At 36.5% G+C, this 24295-nt stretch overlaps 2 protein-coding genes across 2 annotated transcripts; both read left to right on the forward strand.

Annotated features, from left to right (window-relative positions):
- Positions 1-1438: 1438 nt before the first annotated feature.
- Positions 1439-14191, forward strand: plb1 (phospholipase B1; the record flags this gene model as incomplete). Its single annotated transcript, XM_079386091.1, has 42 exons — positions 1439-1517; positions 1869-1922; positions 2025-2088; positions 2437-2471; positions 3394-3445; positions 3532-3583; positions 4215-4271; positions 4373-4441; positions 4516-4568; positions 4658-4739; positions 4853-4957; positions 5464-5532; positions 5741-5809; positions 6140-6226; positions 6307-6367; positions 6459-6517; positions 6847-6920; positions 7091-7134; positions 7532-7640; positions 7805-7856; positions 7988-8068; positions 8184-8249; positions 8492-8592; positions 8752-8833; positions 9029-9133; positions 9227-9322; positions 9560-9631; positions 9710-9787; positions 9880-9940; positions 10890-10948; positions 11057-11124; positions 11209-11252; positions 11423-11522; positions 11607-11658; positions 12072-12152; positions 12396-12461; positions 12915-13009; positions 13109-13190; positions 13292-13396; positions 13606-13701; positions 13782-13856; positions 13937-14191. The coding sequence occupies 42 exons, from the start codon at positions 1439-1441 to the stop codon at positions 14189-14191; spliced, it is 3246 nt and encodes a 1081-aa protein (XP_079242217.1).
- Positions 14192-15264: 1073 nt separating this feature from the next.
- LOC306850700 (serine/threonine-protein phosphatase PP1-beta catalytic subunit-like) lies at positions 15265-22464 on the forward strand. The gene is made up of 8 exons (XM_079386511.1): positions 15265-15374; positions 18656-18787; positions 19131-19361; positions 19525-19629; positions 19758-19829; positions 20648-20799; positions 20918-21052; positions 21132-22464. The coding sequence occupies exons 1-8, from the start codon at positions 15302-15304 to the stop codon at positions 21234-21236; spliced, it is 1005 nt and encodes a 334-aa protein (XP_079242637.1). The 5' UTR covers positions 15265-15301; the 3' UTR covers positions 21237-22464.
- The last annotated feature ends 1831 nt before the right edge of the window (positions 22465-24295 follow it).

The following is a 24295-nucleotide window of genomic DNA, read 5'->3' on the forward strand; positions in this document are numbered from 1 at the left end:
GCTAAATACACAATATCATTATCAAATTTGAACCATAACTAAACCCAGACAACAAACCAAAATATAGTGGTTAAACTCATTATGAATCATTGCATTGTGCTTATCATTTTTTGGAAGTTTCTGACTGCTTTACATTCAGTATTTCAGATTTTAAGTATAGCCTTTAGAAGCATTTTGAGATTTGACCTTTTGATCCATAGACCACCGGCAATCAAATCCACTCAGGAAGCCATTGACCTTTACCACTCAGCCACTTGATTATCACTGCAACCAGAAAGCTGAACTTTGGTTTTATATTATGTCATTTATATAAACACGGCAATGCTCATAGCCTAACCCTAGCCAGGCAGGGACTTACTTAACATCTCAGCCATAAATCATCTCATTCTGATGTCAATAAATTTGAGCTGTAGATGCATGTGCAACGTTACACAAATTAGCTATCTTCTATCTACCAATGTTTAGTAACCACAGGGTGAGATGTTCACCTTATCAATCAGAGAAGCTGTAAATCTTCAGAAATCTTAATGACTTTCATCATTCTCAGCATCTCTAATCATATCTAATCAGATTCAAGATCTGCACTCCTGAACCTCCAAACACACACGGCAACAAAAACTGGTTAAATATATGTTGCCTTCACTTGGCACTGGGATAATTGGCATGGAAATTGAAGTTTTCAGTCAGAACTCATTTAAGATCAAATAAACACATTTTCGGTTCAATTTAATTTATTTGTATATTGATTTTCACAATATTGCACTGTATATATATATGTATATATATATTTATATATATATATATATATATATAAAAAGTGTTGATGTCTATGTACAACCTTCTAAACGTTCTTTGCTTTGAAAAGTAATTGCACCTTCAGAAACAAAAATAGTTCACTTCACACATACAGTATATATGGCTACCAAAATGATATATCAGTTTATTGTGTTAATAACTGAGAAGTGTTGAACAAGAAATCTGCAATTGCTTTGATAAATTTATTGGCTGAATGAGGCATTTTGCATGAGTGAACAATCAAAGTAGTGTTGCTCAGCACAACAGTCGAGAAAACGAAAATAATTTTTATTTAATTATTTTTGTAATTATTAAAGAAATTATGACCAGTCTTAAAGAAGAATAATTGGATGCCTTTTAAGACTAGTCTACGTAGTTTAAGCAACCGGCCACGGGACTATAGACCTAGCCAATATCTTTCCAATAAACAGCTTGATAAGATACATAAAAAATAAATTCCATGCCATCTACCTTGAAACATGCAAACTAAGAGGAGGCGTGTCTGAGTGACTGAGGAAGATTACAGTCATATATTAGTGCAGGTGTTGCTAAATGTTTCAACAGTTTAGTTTCAGAACTGCTCTTTACTCCACGTGGCTCTAAGCAGGTGAACCAAGCAAAGAAGCTGATGATTCTTTCCATCATGGGGATAAGAGATAAAGCTTTCTCTTCCTGTGCTCAGATTATGATCCTGGCACTTCTAGCATGCAGGTGTTCAGCAGGTATTTAATCACTTTTGATATTCCACCACTCTGCTTCCAATTTAATGCATAAACCTTCTTTAGATTATTTTCCTGACATTTTAATGACTGGTTTGATAGTATTTTAGAAATGATTTCCCTCTTTAGCCCACCAAGAGAACAATTATGCTGTCGTGGAGCAGATGTGAGACTGTATGCGTTATACACTTTCTATTTGTCATCTAAGTCTTTTAATTTTAATTCATCCAATGCGATGTAGGTAATGCATTCACAGAAATGTATTTGTCACCCCAAAGTTGTGCTTCCATGTCAATACAATGAGTCAAATTTGTTGATGTGTGCCCATGTCTTATCGGGGTTTTGTTTCTGCAGTTGAATCTCTGTATTGTGCCGTTTCATCCCCTTCACCCAGCACTCCAGTTTCTGGTAAAGGAATCTACAAGTATCTTGTGCATAACACAGCAAGAAAAGTAATTAGCATCTAGGCTTGATATCAGTGTTTAAATTGTCCTATCATCCTTTTCACAGTACATTCTCTGAGGCCAGCGGATGTGTCTGTGGTATCTGCACTGGTTTTGTCCGATGTGAAGAGGTATGTCCAAATGTATCACAAGTGCATTAAAATATCAAATAAGCTTCATTGGAGTTAAGGCACAATTGTAAGCTTGAAAGATTTACTAATATAGAGAAGCACATTAACTAAATTCAGGTCAGGCTCGGATTTTAATAGAAAGTTAGATCAAAATAATAATAATAACACTGTTGGTTTTTGTCTGTTTTGTTATTCCATAATTAAAACGAGAACAGAATTATATAGCAAACAGAATATGAATGATATGATTGCTTAGATCAAAAAATTAGATTTAATTTGTTAATTTCCTTAATTCAAATGCCTTTATTATGCCACTCAAAATGATTAAATTGGGTGTTTTTATGGCAGATCTGATGAAATTAGTGCCCTGAACATGCTGTCTGGTAAGGTTTCAATATTATTCTATAGAAATAAACAGACATATAATACCATTACCCACAGTTAGTTTTGTACTCGAGTTGCATTAGAATATCCTTGCTGAGTCTGCATGGCTTTCACTTAGCTTTTTTCTTTTTTTTTTTTTACTGATTAACACATTGATTGAGCTCACAAAGACCCTTCACATGCTTCTGTGTGATTGTCAGGCTTGATTAAACCAGATCTTTGTATAACGGTTTTGAAACGATTGAGTCCTTGAAATGAAAGTCAAGGCCAGAGGTAGATAGACACGCAGCCATGTATCTGAACAAACAACACTGTTTTTTGAATGTTAATTTTCTGAGATTAATGATAAATGGCATGACAGAAAAAAATAAGATAAAACATACAAACACATAAAACATATAGTCTATTTTAGCCTAAATTGTTTTTATTACGAGTAAATCCTTCAAACATGTCCCTAATCTCAATCAAAAGTGATAATATTGTTTTATCTTGCACACTTAAGGACTTTGTTTTGGGTTTTACGTCGGTTGGCCTGATACTATTGGTGTGTTCACTACTGTTTGTGATAGAGTTATCGATGATCGTCTGCTCTGATGTCTTCTGGAAAACCTCAGAGGACTACAGATATCTTTATTTCTCCTCTTAAAAATGCAACATTGTTTAATGTTTCTGTAAATTCTGTTCAAGTTTATCTTGAGGAGTTAAGGTATATAATGCCTAATGATTCATGAAAATGATCAAAGGTAGAAAGGCAAACAGGAACTCTACAGATAACCAATTGTTAAGTCAATAAAGCAGGTGCACTGATGCATGCTAAGCACAATGTGTAATTGAGGTGAAGATAGTGATAAAATGCAACAGAGAGACAGAAGGCCTCAATTTCCAAACACAAAATAACATCTTTTCACTTTTCTGCCTTAGAAATATTGTTCACCTTTAACCCGGATGTGTCAACTGTTGTACCTGAACAAAGGTATCAAAGAAAGAAATTAATATTCACTATTTAATTACAGAGGCTACATTTTCTGTATGTTTACAATGACTGTCTTTGTGTGACAGAAGCGTAATGGATAAAGCTGAGTACATTATGGAGTCACTCAGCCCCACTCAGGTAAACACAGTCAGGCCTTTATAACAGTTATTTCCGGTCTCCAGTTTGATTTGCCGCTCATGTTTTCAAATGCAGTTTGGTAACTTAGGAGTTGTGTTATCTGAAGCTTTTATTTCACATGAGTTTCTCCCCACACTGGTATAAGTAGCCGTCATATGTATATGTTGCCGTCAACGGGCAACCAGGTGAGACACAGGGTCCACGACCGCTCTAAAGTATCCAAATCGAAATTTGCTACCTATTCTCAATGGGAAAGTGCCCAAACAACATTGCTCAAAAAAAGTTGCCCCGTGTATCATCAGCCTTAAGAGTGTTGAGTGTGAAATGATTCTTAATGAGTGACTCATTAAATCATTCAAAAACGCAGATGCATTTACGATAGAAACACTTGTTTCTTGCTAGTAGACACAAAATGATTGATTAAGATTGTCTTCATTTGGAAGTATTTATTTCAGGAGCAATAGACAAAGTAACTGGTAATACTGTGTAAATGTACTCTATACTAACTTAACTGTTGTATAAATCCAAAATGAAACATTGCTTAAATAAACACTGTAAGGTAGACACATATACATGTGTTATTTTATAACCATGAGGAATCTACATCTCATGTGCTGTCATTCTCTTTCAGTGGAAGTTGCTCCTGCTCTTCATACCAGTTGATGAGCTCTCTGTGTGTACAGACCAGGTCAGACATTTGACCACAAATTCTATCAACCACATATTACATGGGACTTAGAAAACAATCAAAGTACAGCTTTAATTCTATTATTCTCTACTTGTACTTAGGACTTGAGTGCAACCATTGATGCAACAGTCAATAGAGTGGAACAGACACTGGACTCTCTTCATAAGAAGGTGAAGACAGTCAATATCATTTTGCATCAGTATAATGAGTTTGTTTACTACAACAGCTTTCTTTTTTTCTCTAGTTGAAACATACACTGGTTCATGTTGTTGTTTGGCGTGGACTGTCACATGAGCGGTCAGTATGAGACAACATCCTTCATAAGCTAATTCTGATAATATTCTGCAATGAACAGTTTGATTTAATAAGGTGTTTATGTTTTTTAGAGTGTGTCAGTTCCAGTGTGAGGAAGGATATGATGAAAACAGACGCAGACTGGATACTATAGTGCTCATGGCTTTATTGCAGGTACAGTACATATAATTTCTATACAAAAACACACACATTGATACATGGGTGACTTTTGAAAATCTATGCTGAAATATTTTGACATAGTCAAACATTATGTGTTTATTGAACAGGAATCTGTCAGTGCTCTTCTAGAGAGAAGAGGCTGGTTCGGTGACCGGGAAGATTTCAGCGTAATTCTTCAGTCCAGTCCAGTACACACCGAACTGTTAGACCCAGTGAGTCTGCAACACTCAGAGATCATTTTAAACAGGCCACTAGATAGATTTACACAATATGCACAAATATCAATTACCTATTTCACATGTATTATGTTGAACTAAAAAGTGTTACGTTTTTACTGGTATAAAACAAATGTTTAATTAAATTGGTGCATTATTATATTGCACATGTATTGCATCAAGAACATTTATAAAGGCCAGAACCTCTAGTAATGAAATTTATTGTTTTAATAAAAGTACATGTAAACTTGTATATTTTACTTTCACTTGAGGGAACTGAATAACCAAAAATGATTAAATATGAATATAACCTTTCTAGTGATTCTCTGAGTCAGACTTGTATTGAGACTTGAGAGTATGTTATTTGTTTTTGAATCAATTTGCTCTTCTTAAAACCACAGATATGACTCACGCTGTGCTGCAGAAACAAGCTCGCTATAGCAAGTTTGTAAGGATAATTTGGCATGTTATTAAGCAAAGTTGTACTTTTTTGTTGTTTTCAGATAAAAGCCTCTACGACTGACTCATCACATGACATAAGCTCGTTGACCTTACAACTCTGGACTAATTTGGTAAGTTAATATTAATGCAGTCAATGCATGTGTACATTGTTCCTAGAGGTGAAATCCTATACACTTTACTTTCAAGTTATAAACGTTCAAAGTGTTAAAGGCCCTGGTGTGAACAGATAATCAGCTCTCAGTGATAACATCTAATCTGAAGCTGATGACGAAGAACTGGAGCCCTCTTTCTGACCAATCCTGATTTTTCTCTTTCCAGCTGCAGCCAATGACAGACAAAACTGAGATGGATGGGTGGGGCATATTCACCATTCCGTGTCCCACAGAGGTGAGGGAGATATTTGATTTATGACCTCTTCAGCGTTCATAATGCAAACTGCTGAATCAGAGTGGGTTCATAAATATGGCTTTATCTCACCAAACAGTTTTCTGCACTTCGCGAACTTTACGTTTTACGCAAGTTTTTGTCCTTCACCTGTGATAGGGTGAAAGTATTTCAGTTCCATTTCATTTATATAGCACTGACTTTGTCCTATATGTTTGTGCGTTAGTGACACACAATGTTCACAATGTGCATATTCAAGTATGGATTATATATTTTTTCTAAACAGACAGAAACATGCACTTATGCCTTATTAAACCTGTTGTTCTGTCCCAGGAAAAGCCATTTTTGCGAACACAGAAAAACACATACTCGCCTGAGCTCGGTATCTCTCAAGTGGATCCCTCTCCACTTCTCCACCCAGTGAGTTCATTCTCACCATAACTTCGCCCTGTTGCTTTGACTTACAATGTGTCTAACTTGTGCTTCATCTGACCTTTCAGGTAATGGGGAGTGAGCTCATCTGTGAGGACAGGTCTCCATCTCCCAGCATCCCTACCTCAGGTAAACAGGGATCTCAACCCTGTTTGATAAACATCCTGGCTGCAAATTATCAGAGTTTTTTTAAGCTCGTTTTTGTCTGTCTCTTCCATAGTTCATGCCCTACGGCCAGCAGACATCAAAGTGGTGGCAGCAATGGGTGATTCTTTGACGGTAATAAACATTTAAATTTTAATGTATTAATGATATTTGCTAATACCAATTATCCTTTTCAACAAATATGCACTACAACTGAAAGTTTGGAGTCTGTACGAATTTTTAAAATGTTTTTTAAAAGAAGTCTCTTATGCTCAAAGCTACATTTTCTTTGTGATATATACAGTAAGAACAGTGATAAACTTTTGTCACATAATAAGTCTTTACTTTCGCTGATCATTTTAATGCATGGTTGCTAAATAAAAGTATTGACCTTGTTCATCTCAAACTTTTGAATGGTAGTGAATATACAAGTTGTGATGTCATATCCTTTCCCCAAAAAACAGGCAGCCAATGGGGTGGGTGCTGCACAAAACAATCTTCTGGGTATAGCTACAGAGTATCGTGGTCTGTCATGGTGGTGAGTGTCGTCCCTGATCACACTGTGAACCATCAGTTTATTGCATACAAATGTTGCTGGTTTTGTTTTATCCATATGATTTACAGGATAAAATTATTTTCTAATTCTTTTCAAAATGATCAATGATCTCATGGGGCAGAAGACAGATATTTTTCATTTTTTATTCTCAGCATTGGTGGAGATGAGAACCTCACAACTATAACCACATTACCAAGTATGTGCAAGCTGTCATGTTACTGTCATGCTCTTATTATTGTGTACTGTAGATTTATCATTATTTATGCAGATTAATCATTAATAAGGAATATAATCAGCACAGAAATGATTGCAGTTATTAAGTGTTTTAAACAACATTATATCTGATCATGATGACGCAAAAGTTTATACAATAAATAGCTGCTTTTTAATCTCTACTATATACTACGTCACTTGAAGTAGTTAAGGGGTCAAGTTGAGTATTATTCTCCTTAAAAGAGTTTCTCCTTAAAAAAACTGAAAGCCATGTATGTTTACCCTTATCAATCTCTTTATCACATTCTGGGATTAGATAGACATGCAAATCCGTTTTAGAGTGATTATGTGTGTATAAGATAATGTTTTTTGACGTTTAGATATATTGAGAGAGTTTAACCCTTCAGTCACTGGATATTCAGTGGGAAAAGGAAGTGAGAATTCTGCATTGAGTTTTCTGAACCAAGCAGTACCAGGAGCCAAATCTGAGTGAGTAGCTTCTCATCTTGTGAACCAGTGATGGAATAAATGAACGAATGAGTATGAAGCGTTGTTTTTTTAAACATTAAAACTAAAAACATTTACTTTTAATTTCATTCAAATAAAAAATGTAATACTGTAAAATGAGTAATATGTAATTTTTAATTTTGCAGTGATATGGTCACGCAAGCTCATGCTGTCATTAAAAGAATGAAAGGAGACTCGGTTAGTCATCTCAAAATCTCACACACATTTACTTTTCTCTTGTTATATGTGATATATTGATATTTAGTCCCCCACAATATGCTAAATCTGAACCTTATTCAGACTGTCTGTAAATTTCTGTCTCTTTTCAGCGAATTGATTTCCAGAATGATTGGAAGATTATCACGGTCTTCATTGGAGGAAATGACTTATGCGCCCACTGCTCTGATACTGTACGCTGATATTAACAGAGCCTGTTTTATTTATTGTCAGAGTTTCAGTAATAAATCTGCAATTACAGTCGCTATCTCTCTTAATCACTCTCTCTCTCTTTCTCTCTGGCCTCAGCGGTACTATTCTCCTGATAACATTGTGAAGTATATTCGTGAGGGTTTGGACATATTACATAAAGAGGTGAGGCAGTTTTATCTCTGGCTCTCTAGCGCCAATTTTATGATACAGATTTTCTTTCAGAAATACAGTGGGGTCCAAAGGTTTTTGAAAATCAGGTACTCAAATTGTAAACCTAAAAATAAAGTTATAAAGTTACCTAGAAATAAATCTATCTGACTGCTTTTGCTAAACCAGGTTATTGGTAACAAAACGCCACCTAAATCGCTGCTGCTTGTTGTAGTTAATCATGTGTCCTCCTCCAGGTCCCTCGTGCCCTGGTGAACCTAGTGGAGCTCCTGCATATAACTCCACTGCGCCGCTTCCATCAGGACCCCACTTTTGGCTGCCCTACCTGGCTGGTCAAGTGAGTTTTGCCTTATATACTGGATCTCCTGATTTCTGCGTGATTCTGTTAGAAGAACTGATATCTGAAGCTTTTGGTACATGTTAGTCTTACATTATTTTGCTTTGTGTTATATATATATATATATATATATATATTTTTTTTTTTTTTTTTTCATAGCATGATGTGTCGCTGTGTTCTGAAACCTAAAGATGGATCTCATGAATTCCAGATGTTGCAGGAGTTCAACCGAGCCTACCAGGTACACAACTTAATACATGAAAATGTATTCTGTAAAGTCTGTATATTAATACAAATTATGAATGTGATTATTGGTCATACAAAGCAAATGTACAGTTTAAAATATTTATATTATTAATATGAATATGATTCTAAAATGTAACTGCATTAAAGTTCCTATTAATATTCAGTGTATGCTGTTGTGTTCTATTCTCAGCGTGGTATGAGGGAGCTGGTGGAGTCTGGCCGATATGACACTCATGATAACTTCACAGTGGTCCTACAGCCATTCTTCAGAAATGTGTTTCTCCCCGTGTTGGAGGTGCACAACAATCTTACATCACTTATTACCTTCAGCAATCCATTTAAACTGTTTGTTCTCATTGTTTTTGTCATTTTTTCCTTGCTGTTTTAGGATGGGACACCTGACCGTTCCTATTTTTCTCCAGACTGTTTTCATCTCAGTCAGAAAGCTCACACGCTTATGGCTCGGGCTCTCTGGAATAACTTGGTGAGCATATGAGCTAAAACGATTAGATACAGATATGTTAATGTATAAGCCTGATAATATTTTATTAATATATATTGTGTGTAATTTGTTATGCAAGTGTTTATTGAAGATGTCATTGAATTGTTACTTTAAAATATAATACAGTTCAACAGGAAAAAATAAATTTTTTAAAATATATTCTCATTTCACAGCATCATAACTCTCAAAATTGATTTTCCGTTTCATTCATTCGTTCAGATGGAGCCTTTAGGTAATAAGACAGATAGTGAAGATTTTACTGCAGGTGTTCCTCTTAAATGCCCAGAAAAGGTGAGTTTAAACTGTATAATTCTTCTTCAAAATCTATAATTCTGTCACATTGTAATACTTTTTCATATTCTTCTTTAGTCGTCCCCCTATTTGAGGACCTATCACAACAGCAATTACACATACATCATCCCTCCTCCTACTCCTCCACCTGCAAATGTAAGTCACACAAATATACTACATTCAATATTAATCAAATACAAAAGAGTGATCAATATGTATAATGAAATGATTTCTCCCTTTCGTTTTAGAATTGGGGAAGTGATTTCTCATGTGTGGACACAGCGCCCTCTGACACTGTGCCAACATCTGGTAAGAAAGAGAGAGGAGAGAAATTCATTTGCTTCATTTTTCCCACCAGATAACTATCCAACTCTCTAACTAACTATTTCTTCTTTTCTTCTATTTTTATTTAATAATCTTTGTTTTATCGACTTTAAAGTATTGCAGCATTATATTTATTAAAATGAATGCAATGTTTTTACTTTATTTTTACTTTACAAAATTTTATTTTGGGACTTCATTAACAGATATATAATATATGTATATGTAACACACACACACACACACACACACACATACTTTATATATGTATATTATGTTAATAAAAGAGCAAAATGTAAAAATGTTGCATGAATTTTATGAAATAAAGTGCTGTAATACTTAATGACTACAAAAAATTAGAAATATTAAATATGCACATAGGTTTATGGAGAGAGACAAAAACGTAACAAAGGCTTTCAGATATCATACCATTGATTGTTATCTTTGTAGGTAGCACTTCATTGTTGCTTTGTTCTTGTGTTTCGATATCAAGGTAGTCACAGTTGAGATAAAGTTTAGATACAGAGCTGTTATGTATTAACATAACCCCAATAACATTTCCTTGATATACTGCATGTAATGAGTTATGCAAATGTTTTACAAGCATATTATATTATTTATTAATTGTATTTATTATTTCATTTTAATATAGCTATTTATTTTATTTTGTAAAAATGACTGAATGTTTTAAAAAATATATATTAAGAAGAATAAAAAGAAATATAAATAATTGATAAAAAAAAAATACAAGAAAGAGGAGAAATTGTAAATATGTAACTATGTACAAATACATAGTTTATGGGTACAATCAGGCAAGAGGAGCTTTCAGATATCCTGCCATGGTTTATTATCCTTTTAGGTCCAAGTAGTGCTGCAATGTTGCTTTTCTGTTGTGTTTGGGTATCCAGGTAATCACATAATCACATTTATTTCTCAGCTCACAGGCTGCGTCCAGGTGACATTAAAGTGGTGGCATCTCTGGGAGATTCAATCACTGTAAGTGTGTGTGTGTGTGTGTGTGTGTGTGTGTGTGTGTGTGTATTTGTGAATGTTGCGATGTTATGTCATGTTGTAATTATCATTTTCTCTCTCTGAATCTGTCAGGCCGGCTTTGGTGCAAAAGCTGAAAACCTTCTGCAGTTGACGGATGAGGAGCGAGGGGTTTCTTGGAGGTGAGTTTGTGTCAGTCTACTGTATGCCTGTGGAATTGCTTTGTTACATGTTTTCTAAGTGTCTGTGTTCAATTTAATTGACAGCATTGGTGGAGATGATACTTTGGAGACTGTTACCACATTGCCAAGTGAGTATAACCTTATGTAACACTTAATGTCATTTTTATTGGTTGCTATTAGTAGTATGGTTATATTGATTAGGAATGAGACTCCAATGGCTCTGATCCTTATAATCAGATTTGATTCTTGTTTAACGACGTGATAATCACTAGTGCCTTGTGTACTTATTTGTTATCAGACATTCTTAAGAAGTTCAATCCGAATGTTTTCGGCTTCTCAAAGGGGAAAAATAAACGGCCAAATGGCTTCAATATGGCAGTGAGTGGTGCCAAAGCAAGGTAAGGAACACACATAAACATACTGTACATAAAAACACAATATACTGTATCCTTTCAGCTAATGATTTCTTCCTCTCTATTCAGTGATATACCAGCACAAGTGAGGGATCTTATCACAGCTTTAAAGGATAGCACGGTCAGTATGCTTATTCATTCTATTAAATTGACTGAAAAATAGAAACTGTTGCAGAAATCACTTTCACTCAGAAACTGCAAGTGAATTTGACAAACAAATACACATTGAATTAAATGTGACATTTTCCAGTAGAAAAACTGAAATAACATGTTCTTGAAATACATACTCTACTAATCTTTGTTTTAATCACAACTTTGAAAAAAAACAATGTTTTTACAGTGTTGCTTTGAATCATTTTGTGGTGAATAAATAAAAATGACAATGTTTGCTGTCTTGTGTATTTTATAAGTATATTTTGTATGTATGCTCCAACTCCTTGCTGCACAAGGCAAATTCCACCAGTTGTTGTCGGGCAATAAAGAATCTAATTTAATAAAATATCAAATTTTTTAAACACTACTCTCATTTTTCAGGATGTGGACTTTGAGAAGGATTGGAAACTGGTGACACTATTTATCGGGGGAAATGACCTTTGCCAGTACTGTCACGACCGGGTGAGTGGATGATTCTTAATATAAAGGCTCTCAGCTCCCCATCATAAATTGTTTCTTCTTGCGTCAGAGAACCACAGCAGTGACCTTTAAGCAGCTAAAATACATTCGGATACTAACAAACAGAGATGTTCCACTGAGTCATTGTAAATGTTGTTTTTTGTATCTAAGACCAGCAAATAACAATAAAATTTGGAAAAAAAATCTGGAAAAAAAAATGCATGTGTTGTGTTTTTCTCTACCTAGGCCTCTCTGACTCCTTCTAAGTACATCGGTCACATCAGAGACAGTCTGGACATGCTGTACAACGAGGTGAGAGAGATGCATTTACTGAACCCGATCACATTCATGAATTATCTTTCAAAATAAACAATTGTAAATTCAATTCTTATTAGTTTTTCCACCGTGACAGTATTTTCATGACAATTACACACATTTTTACATATATTAAACACAGGGAAATGCTTTAATTTTATGTTATATATGTCACGTGTATGTGTGTAATTCCTATGCTATGGAGACCAAATGTCCCACAAGAATAGTAATGCCAGTAAATTTGGACCTTGTGGGGACATTTTTGGTTTCCACGAGGTAACAAGTTTATACATTATAGAGAATGAAGGGTAGGTTTAGGGTAAGGGGATAGAAAATACCGTTTGGACCGTATAAAATACATTACACCTATGGAATGTCCCTATAAAACACATGGAAACCTTGTGTGTGTGTGTGTGTGTGTGTGTGTGTGTGTGTGTGTGTGTACTGCAGGTTCCCAGAGTGCTGGTAAATTTTGTGGAAATCTTAGAGATCGAGGATCTGCGAATGATAAAGAGAAACACACTGGGCTGCAGCCTCCTGCAAGAGTAAATAATTCAATAAATCGACGGTTTGATCTAAAAATCAGTGAATATTTTCATGTTCTTTGATACACAACTGCGTTTTCATGACTGTGTGTGTGACAGGAACTTGTGTCCGTGTTTTCTGCAACCTCGTGAGAACTCTCCAGAAATGAGTGAAATGAAGAAGGTCAACAAAGATCTGCAGGTCTGTAGCCAATCAAGTTGTCAGTTCATTGATAACTGATTAGCTGAGTGGGATTAGATTATCTTGACCTTCAATAATAGAAGTGTTGTTTTGTGTGTCAGATGGAGACTGAAAAGCTGGTATATGGGGGACGGTATGATGGAAGACAAGACTTTGCAGTGGTGCTACAGCCCTTCTTTAAGAACTCTGTTGTTCCAATGGTCGAGGTTAGCGCCCCTTAAAATATCTCTAAAACACCTCATGTCTCATGAGATGACACATAAACAACACATTCATACATAAAATATGTTTAAATTTGTATAAATATGTTAGATGTGTTTAGAGACTTCAACTGAACTCACACTACAACAGCTAAAACCTTGAGTTTCAGTATCAGGGCTAACATTAAGAGATGAAATATCTCTTTCTGCTTTAGGATGGCACACCAGACCTGACTTTCTTCTCTGTGGATTGTTTTCATTTCTCTGAGCGCGGACATGCAGAGATGGCAATTTCGCTCTGGAACAACATGGTAAATGCATATAGATACACACACAATCTCACAGCAGATTTACTGTATTTAACAGCATGTGTCCTGTGTTTTGGTTTTAGATGGAGCCTGTGGACAGTAAACAAACCTACAATAATTTCACATATGACCGCAGTAAGATCCAGTGTCCCACAAAGGTGAGTAAATGTCCAGTGGAAACCACTGTCAGACCAAGCATGGTCTTTCAATTAATGCTCTCTCTTCATATTTTCTCCAGGAGCATCCCTACATCTTTACACGAATAAACAGTGGCTCTGACATCCTTACAACTGTCGTACCCGCCACAGTTGCACCAGGCACCCCTCTCCCTGCAAATTGCCCCAATGATACTGTACCGGCCTGGGCAGCTGCCGTTCTGGCTGTAGGAGGCTTGGTTATTGGTTGGATCGTAACCTGGATGATCTTCTACTACAGAGAACGAAAGAACAGAAAGAGATGCGAAAGCACAGAAATGAAAAGAACTGAGTTCTAATAAGATTTTTTTTAAACATATATAAAACTAATTTGTATTAGATTAAATGTATTAAATGTATTACAGACTAGTCCCATCCCTAAGCTTTCCCTTTTTGCATTTTTTTTGTAATTAAAAGCATATATATTTCATGAATATATTTTATTTATGAATATTTTTGACTTTATATATAAACACTCACTCACAAATTCAAATACACTGTTTGTTTTTTGAAACAAGATTAAGTGTTTAAATGTCAATAAATTATTGTATTGCTGCAAATTATTTAAATTATAAATAATTGTAATGCTTATATAGACAGTACTTAATATTTTATTTGAATAAAACAATGAAATAAAAATATTATTTTATTACATTTAATGTAATGTGTTTAACTAGTTATTTTTGGTAGACTATATTATCATTTTTTAAATATTTATAGATTATTATATCCCAGTATTTGTTACGAAAATGAGAAATAGAGAATTGTAACTTTAAATATATGTATATATATATATATATATTATAAGCTGTTCTTAACTTCTGTGTATCATCTCTTTTTTATGTTGTCATGCTCTGATTCAGTTCTCTAGTAGCTATTTTAAGTAACCAGTGGATGGCCGCTTCACTAGTAACGCAATGAAGCCTCTGGGATACTAAATTATCAGTTCATATAAATATAGCTAAGATAAATGTTATTTAAATGTGTTTTGTTTAGGAGCATTTTGTTACGGGAAACCGATGGCGAGCAAAAATGCAATAAACAAAATTAATTATTTTCAATGTAATTAAGTTTACTCCCATTGTAATCCTAATCAAGTTTAATAAATTACTACTGATTACATATAAAATATAAGTAAGTAAATAAATAATTGGCTAAATGCCAAAAGTAAACGTAGGCCTACTCTGATAAAAATCGTCCCGGACGTGAAACCAAATACACAAGTCGCCAAAGGTTAAACAATAGAGAATACCATTAACAATTAAGTTGCTTTCAACAGGTCAAAAGTTTGCCTTCAAAGCGATTAAATATTGATGAAAAGATCATTAATGTTGACGTAACCGCTTGTAACTAAGCGAATGACGTCATTGCGCGCGCCACCTAGCGGTCGTTGCTGGAAGCGCTGCTGCATGCAGAACTCGGCACTGAAGATGGCGGAGGGGGAATTAAACGTTGACAGTCTCATTTCTCGGCTTCTTGAAGGTAAGCTGTTAGGACGTGACGGCATTTTAACGTTTATATAAGCATACACGGTAATTAGCTACTCGTGTTGATCTGTTTTTCTGCTGGTGAATGGGGAATTGTGCTCGTAAAGCGAGAGCTAAGCTTCGGGTCTCTGCGCCCTGTTTACAAACACGGCAGTGGCCCCGGGGTTTGGACAGCCTTCATACCAGCGATGGGAGTTTCAGATTAGAGCTAACCTTGCCCTTTTCTACCGAAGCAGGGACGAGTAGTGAGGGCCTGTACATTTTTATACAGCAGTTGCTAAAGAAAGCGAGCGAATGAGAGCGAGGGCAGGACGATGCAGTGTCCGCTGCGTCGTTGACTTCAGGCGAATGTAACCGACGTAATTCTGATCCTCCATTCGACTCTCCTTATACTGTATTCAACCTACAAGTTTACCGTGTGCTTCTCCTAACCTTACTCTTGATTAATGTTATAAGTGTGTTTTCTAAATCCTCCTATTAGTTTTACACTGAATTTGTAGTAATATCATACCTAGTCTTGCACCTAATGCTACACTATACTGTATGTTACAGTGTTACGCTAGTCTCTTATCGCTGTTTTTTGTCTTAACGTTTAATTATATTCAGTTCTTATATTACTACTACACTGAATCCTCTTCATAAATAACTAATAAATATTCTCTTAATCACATTAGACTGCATTCTTTTAGTAATGCTGCATTATGTTCCATTTATTCATATATATTTATTCATTTATTCATACATATATTTTTTCCTTACTAACATTAGTGTTACATGGAATATATAGTGTTCATTATCATTATGAAGAGGATTCAGTGTAACGTTGCTAAGGAGAATACAAAGTAATATCATAAAGGGAATGTAGTACAACATTACTAAAATAATACAGTGTAACTTTATGAATTCAGTGTAATGTTGCATTGAAACACTGTTATTTTCATAATGTTACACTGATCTTTTATCAATGTTCTGATACATTGATTTCCTTGTGACATTGCCCTTTAGTAATTTCACACTGAATTTGCTTCGTAATGATAATGCACATTAAATATTCACTCAGTATATTTACAGTATATTTAGCTAGTAATGTTACACTCTGTTTGCTCTTACTGTGAAGTAACTTTACTGTGTCACTTTGCTAAAGTTTAACTTTATTTTCAGTATGAAGTGAATAATTAATGAATGGAATGGTACTTTTGTTCTCTGTTACACTGTATCGTCTTCCTAACCGTGAAATATATTTCATTCGGAACATCACATTCTACTTAACATGAATAATATGTCATTATAATCTTCTGAAATGTGGTGTTTGGCTGCTTGGCTCTGTAATGGTTCTTGTACTGTATACTGGATTGTTGGCTTTAATAAATGCCTTTTATAAATGCGCAGGCCATTTACTAGCCTGTAGATTAAATTTTAGAGAAATTTGCGAGTAGTAGAAAGATAAATGTTTCTGTCTCAGGAGACTTCAGTTAGGATTTACCCTCGGTTGTTTCTGCCCATCTCAGTGACTTCTGTTGCTACACAAACTTCTGCTGTCGTTACTTTTGATAAAGGCAAGCGCCGTGGATTATTGCACCACCCCGATAACTGATATGGCCTCGTGCCCGTCCATCTGTCCCAACACCTCCTGCTGACCCTCACTCAGCAATGCCATCTGTGATTCTGTGTGACCCTAACGTCCTGCTTTTCGCTTCTTCACACTTCGATTCTCATCGTCTCACAAACACATCTCTGTATGTTTCTCTCATGTTCCATCTGTGTCTCGCGATCACACTCCTCTATCTGTGAAGATCAAGCGGCCTACTGTCCCACGGTGGTCGTCTAATGGCTGCCCGTCAGGACTTGGATAATCTTATGGATTGCTGTAAAATGCTTTAGTGGGAAAGTGGATGAGTTTAGCTTGACTGTGTCATTTCGTTGGTATGTATTGTTATGTAATGCGACCCTAACATGATGAACAAGGAATCAGAGCAATGATTTGGTTTTACGAATTATAGTCGATTGCCACTTTGAACAAGTTGTTTCTGGCAAGCTCATAATCTAGCTCAGACTGGTCTGGACTGCGGCTTGTCAATCACACACACATACACGTACACAATCAGATTTTCCTTATGTTTAGTCATGCTGCAATAACAGGGGCATTTCATCAGCTCAGAGACTCGTACACACACTTCAATCTGTACAAATGGCACCATTTTTGCAATCTCGTGAAGTCCTCTGCTCTTTACCTGCACACACAGTAGTTGGGGTTACAGCATTCTTTTCAAAGAGTCTCCAACATTTCTGGTTTGTGTGGGATATTGTGAGGGTGGACGGCCTGAAGACTAAAATGGTTAGTGATATATTATATAACTGTAATCATGGCTGTAAGAAAAGAGCACAACTTTTCCTTCTCTGTGACATATGCTGTCTCTCAGCTATTCTATTTTTTCTCCCCTCACAAACGGCGCACACTTTTCTAATCTGTCATTCTCCCTGTCTCAGAGTGAATTATGGCTACAGGTTCTTGCTTGTAGTTTCTCTCCATCAAATGAATTTCTTAGACAAACTGCTCTGCAAAATGGTTAACAGTCTCGACTGTTTTTGCTAAGGCGGGAACATTCCTGCAGAATTCCAGACACTCTTAAGATTCCCACTCACACATTAGAATTCACTGACATCAATATTATGAGCAAGAAATATTGAAATGTTTATTTATTATAAAATGTACACTACTGTTCAAATGTTTGGGGTTGGTATGATTTTTAAATGATTTTGAAAGGCTGTTTTTTTTAATAAAAAGTATAGGTAAACTGTAATATTGTGAAATATTACTACAATTTAAAATAACTGTTTTGTATTGTAATGTATTTTAAAATGAAATTTATTCCTGTGATGACAAGACCGAATTTATAAATATATATTTCTTCTCGTAGAGATCTAGCCCGCCGAACATAACTCTGAATGTACTCCAAAGTACTTAATTTCACAATCCAACCTTTGGCAAATCCAGTGCCTAGTTCTTCCTCCGAAGTGCTTATGTGGCTTCTTGCCTTTGTTTCCAGGCATTAAAAATCTGATCAATCAGATCAGAGCCAGTTTGCCAGATTGTGAAAGTCTATTTTTGTGCGCAATATGTTTCAGTGGATGACTGTAAGATAAGTGGGCCAATATGAGCATTGAGTGATTAGAAAATCCCACATTTGACCCAGTTATTGAGGCTGCAATAAAGTTGTCACACTTAGAAAATGATGTTAACCAGATGTTAACAAATGTTGATGTCTACTGTTCCAGTGCGAGGATGTCGTCCAGGGAAGATCGTTCAGATGACGGAAGCAGAAGTTCGAGGACTCTGCATTAAATCTCGAGAGATCTTTCTCAGTCAGCCCATCCTGCTGGAGTTGGAGGCTCCACTTAAAATCTGTGGTAGGTTCGATACTCCCCTTCTCCAGAGCGGAGAATGTCTCCACTGTTTTAATTACACTCCTTCCTCTCCATCTCTCAAGGTTTTGGAAATCAGCTTGTAAGTAGAGCAGGTTATAAATATGGATTTAATGAGGATAGGTTTGAGGTCATTTCTCTTCTCTCTGTGGCATACCTGAGACCCCTGTGAGTGTGTGTGTGTGAGTGTGTGTGTGTGTGTGTGTGTGTGAGAGAGTCATTAACCTGAAATTTGGGTGTTGAGTTTTCTTTTCTGAATCCTAATCTGGCAAATCCATGATATAACTTTATAGATTTTTGTCAATTATATAACTCTCTCTGTCTCTAGGTGACATCCATGGGCAGTATACAGATCTGTTGAGGTTGTTTGAATACGGCGGTTTTCCACCGGAGGCAAACTATCTCTTTCTGGGTGATTATGTGGACAGAGGGAAACAGTCTTTGGAGACCATCTGCCTCCTACTGGCCTATAAGATCAAATACCCTGAGAATTTTTTCCTCTTGAGGGGAAACCACGAGTGCGCCTCCATCAACCGTATCTATGGCTTCTATGATGAGTGTGAGTGTCTGAGCGCATGCATAAATATAAATAAATACACCAAACGTTAACACACACCCACACCAAATGATCTGAAATCATATTGATTTCTCTCCCACTGAACAAACTTTCAGGTCACGGATCATACTTTATTGTTATGATTATGTACATTTGTCTGTCGCAGGCAAGCGCAGGTTCAACATAAAACTCTGGAAGACGTTCACAGACTGTTTCAACTGCCTCCCAATTGCTGCCATCATAGATGAGAAGATTTTCTGTTGCCATGGAGGTGAGAACGGGTGAACGAAAGATGGATAGTTTTATAGAAGTGACTCTTGGCATGATGAAATAGGTCAGCTGAGTCTAAAAATATTAATGCATGCTCTTTGTAACACTTTTTTTATGTCCATCTTCTAGGTCTCTCTCCTGATCTGCAGTCAATGGAACAGATTCGTCGTATTATGCGGCCAACTGACGTCCCAGATACAGGTGTGTATGCGCACATATGACAAAAACAAATACTTGTTTTTGGCTGATAGATCACTAGTGTCTCCAGTTGTAAAATCTGCAAACCTTGACAATGGATACTCAGTTTTCTTTATTAAAAAATATTTCCTACAGTTAAATTGTATTATTTTATAATAATATATTTTACAATGTTATTTTTGTATTTTTATGTATTATTACGTTTATACATTTGTCAGATGATTTTATCCTAACAGACTTGCACTGCATTCAGGGTACACAATTTATCAGTTGTTGCTTTTCCTGTGAATCGAACCCATGACCAAGGTGGTGTTAGTGTCATCATGTTCTACTTATTGAGCGACAAGGCGGCAAAACATTTTTAGAACTTTTTTTTTTTTTTTAGATATTTTTAGATTTTCAATTTTAATTTAGCTTAATTTCTTGTAATTTTATGTTATGCTTTTGTAATTTTTATCAGGTTTTTTATAATTGTAATTTAATTTATTCAGTTTGAGTTTTAGTTTAGTTTTAGTTTTTATTTATTTCCAGCTTAAAGTTTATTTCAGTTAGTTGCCAAGGCAGGTCTAATGTTTATTTTGTTTTGTTTTATATTTATTTACCTAAAACATTTTGAATTATTTTAGTTTTATTTAATGATAATAACCCTGATCTGTCATCAGACACCCTGCTAAATGTTGGTATTGGCCATTAAAACATTTTAATACATTTGCATTTAATATTGGTTGACCACTAATAAAAACATTATTTAAACAACCAACACATTTTGATGGAATGAAATATTATCTCAGATACATATTCTCTGTCTCTTGGTCTCACAGGGTTGCTGTGTGATTTGCTGTGGTCGGACCCAGATAAGGACGTTCAGGGATGGGGGGAGAACGATCGTGGCGTTTCATTCACTTTCGGTGCCGACGTAGTCAGCAAATTCCTCAACCGCCACGATCTGGACCTAATCTGCAGGGCACACCAGGTACCAATTAATTTTAACCAGTCAGGATCCACTATCCATATCAACTTTGAATTATTGTGGTTAAGGCTTCTTTTTGTAGATTGTGTTTTAGTTTTAGTGAGTGTGTCGTGTTTCGCAGGTGGTTGAAGATGGTTATGAGTTCTTTGCAAAGCGGCAGTTGGTCACTTTGTTCTCAGCACCAAACTACTGCGGGGAGTTTGACAACGCCGGTGGAATGATGAGTGTGGATGAGTCACTCATGTGCTCTTTTCAGGTGTGTTATCATCCACACACACACACATGCATGCATTGTACTCTCACAGTACATTCACACACTCTCTTTTCTCTCTCAGATCCTGAAGCCATCAGAAAAGAAGGCTAAGTATCAGTACAGCGGGGTCAACTCAGGGCGACCTGTGACCCCGCCCCGTACGGCCCAAGCCCCCAAGAAGAGGTGAGCGGCTTGCCACCCAGAACCACACCCTTCATCCCCCCACCTTCAGCAAACTACCCCTACCTGGGGCAGCTTTACCTTCCCAATCCCCCTCTCTATTCGCCCTGCCAAACCTCTTTCTCTTTTCTTAAAATTTGTGTACAGAAATTTTGCTGTGACCAGTCAAATTCTCTTTTCTTTTGCTCTGCTTGTTTGTTTATTGGTATTTTAATAACATAAATAATAATAACAATAATAATACTGCTTTGGGAAGCAACTCTTGAGCTGCTCTACAAAGAACCCAGAGCAAAACACACACTCATTCTCTTACACAAAGATCTCAGTAGTGTCCTGATATATAAGCATTTTATTAAACTTTACTTCAGTACTCTTTGATTATTGAACATTAATGTTGATTCATAAAGAAAGATTGGCGATTGTAAGTATTTGAAGGTTGTTGTGTATTTTGCTACACTCTGAAGTTTCAAGACCAGAGGCTTTCACACACACACAAACACACACTTAACTCTGTCAGGGTGCTTGATCACAGGTCAGCAGACACTTTACGAACACAGACACAATTCATTGTCGATAAACTAGGTCAGTGTGGACAGAGCTGGAAAAGGGATTTTAACTTGGATACCGTGACACACACACACACACGCATTTGCATAGCTGCATTTACAAACGGCTTGCATGTTCTGTTTTCTTAATACCTCTGGGATTTACAGCGAAACTCTATAGACCTCTGTTTAACGTGCTGTTTTTATGTCTTACGATAGTAATAATTCAGGAGAAAAGTGTCACGACATAACACTTCTTTGCATGACCCTTGTGAACATCAGTAATAATCTGTCTGAAACGACATAATCCACCAGCCATTTTTTCATTGGATAACAAGACGTAGAGCCTCCAAGTATTGGTTCAATATTAAATAATTGCACATGTTTGAAGTTGCCCAACATCATTTAGAAGGTTAAAATTGATTCTATTGGATTTAAGAACTTTCAAGATTCCCTAAAAGAGTAGCACATGTGACTAAACAATGCCTTTCTGTCAGGAATGCCTTTCCTCACCTCAATATTCACCTGTTATAATTCATCCTCTTTTAATGTTTTTATTTTTGTGTGTTGCTGTTTACTTCTTCTCCTTAATTTATTTCCAAATGTTGGGAAAGCTATCAAAGTGTTCTAAAAGCAGTTCATGAGTTTTGTATAAGTGGGCTTCAAACTTAATAAATGGAAGAAAACTCTCTTTGCCTCCTTTGTGTTTGTGTCCCTTAGCAACCGTATAAATACCAGGCTAATTAAAGTGGCGGAGACCATAGTTCTGGACGCTATTCAGTAGAATTTTTTCAAGTGTTTCATTAAAATAAGCAGCTCTGTAACTCGCCAATGCTGGAAACTGTGGACGAGGACAATCTGTGGTCTGTTGTCATGGCTACTCCGGCCATGCAGGGTCAGGCTCTATTTCAGTGCAGACAATGAGCTAAAATTTTGTCCAGTAAATTGAAGTGCCATCTGAAATTTCACAAGATTGGTTCATTTAATGACCTGAATAAATTTCTTTAATCGATCGAATCAAAATTCTGCCGCTGTTTTTGTGCATATGAAGTCTGTCTTTAGTAATCGGAGCTTTGTGTTTTAAAGATACAGTAAAGTAGGGCATGTTCCTAGAGCACTTCAGTTGACTAATAAGATGTTAGGGACATGATGAAAGTGAAAGTGACATACGGCCAAGTATGGTGACCCATACTCAGAATTCGTGCTCTGCATTTAACCCATCCAAAGTGCACACACACAGCAGTGAACACACACACACTCTGTGAACACACACACCCAGAGCAGTGGGCAGCCATTTATGCTGCAGCGCCCGGGGAGCAGTTGGGGGTTCGGTGCCTTGCTCAAGGGCGCCTCAGTCGTGGTATTGAGAGTGGAGAGAGCGCTGGACATTCACTTTCCCCACCTACAATCCCTGCCGGCCCGAGACGCGAACCCACAACCTTTGAATTACAGGTCCAACTCTCTAACCATTAGGCCACGACTTGATTTGTGTGTTGTGTGTCCCTTAATGTAAATTGACGAAGCAAACAGGATGCAGAATATCAGTTCAAATTTGAATGTAAGGAAGAAATTCATTTAAATGATAGTCATTATAAATATAGCCATTTTGATGGGTATTACGTGATGCCTTCCAGCTGTGAAGAAGTTGCCTGTGATACAGTGATTACATAGTGCCCAGCCTCAGCTTTAATGGTGTATTTTTTTGGATTTTAGTGTAGTTCTTCATGAGTGTTCGATCACAAGGTTATGACCTTGTTCCCTCTGAGCGTCCATCAGTGTGTGGTGTCTTCTCCACCGCCTTAGCCCTTACAGGAGCTGTAATCCAGGTCCAGGCTGTGTTCACTGCCCTCCTGAGTGGCCCATCGAAGAGGCAGCCACACAGAATGAGGCAGGGCAGGACCACGTGCAGTTCCGCCAGGAGCCAGACAAACAGCAGGAAGAGGCCAGCTGTCAGCAGCTGGAGTGCGACACTGCCTGCACAGATCTCACTCAGGCAACAACCTAGCTGGCTGTTTCTCAGCAACTGAACAAGCCTGCAGTCTCTGGCCCTGTTCTGTGAGGTGAAGGAGAATGATCAGTGACAGGCCCAGTCTGCACAGCTTTAATGTGTTTCTTTATTACCTGTTGGTCTTGAGTTGAAAGCTGAGATCTGTTAGATGTCTTCGTGGAGACCTCATTGCCTCCTGAAATTCTTCTCTTAGTACAATCTGTTCTCATGTGGATTCTCTTCTCCATGATCAGGTTTCTTGCACAGAACATTTTATTTCATGAGTAAATCTATTTACAAAGGTGTTCTTATAAAGCACTAATGCACGTGAAGGCTTCTGGTACTAAAATATTATTTTTGCTATTGGGTACAATAAAATCACACTGATAATAAATCACACATAATAAAACTGAAAGAACTTAGCTGTTCTCAGGATCTTCTCTATGTATATAAATACATGTTTTGTGTTGAAAATTATATACATTTATTAATTACAGTATTTGTTGGCCAAAACATCTGTGTGATATGTGTAGG

The sequence above is a fragment of the Barbus barbus genome (genome assembly GCF_936440315.1).
Source record: "Barbus barbus genome assembly, chromosome: 30".
NCBI lineage: Eukaryota > Metazoa > Chordata > Actinopteri > Cypriniformes > Cyprinidae > Barbus > Barbus barbus.

Bases quoted from the DNA above. Each gene is read 5' to 3' on its own strand.
- LOC306850700 (XM_079386511.1), top strand. From the start codon at position 15,302: ATGCAGAACTCGGCACTGAAGATGGCGGAGGGGGAATTAAACGTTGAC. The intron at 19,630-19,757 runs GTGAGAACGGGT...TCCATCTTCTAG, and splicing joins GATTTTCTGTTGCCATGGAG to GTCTCTCTCCTGATCTGCAG. The intron at 21,053-21,131 runs GTGTGTTATCAT...TTTCTCTCTCAG, and splicing joins CACTCATGTGCTCTTTTCAG to ATCCTGAAGCCATCAGAAAA.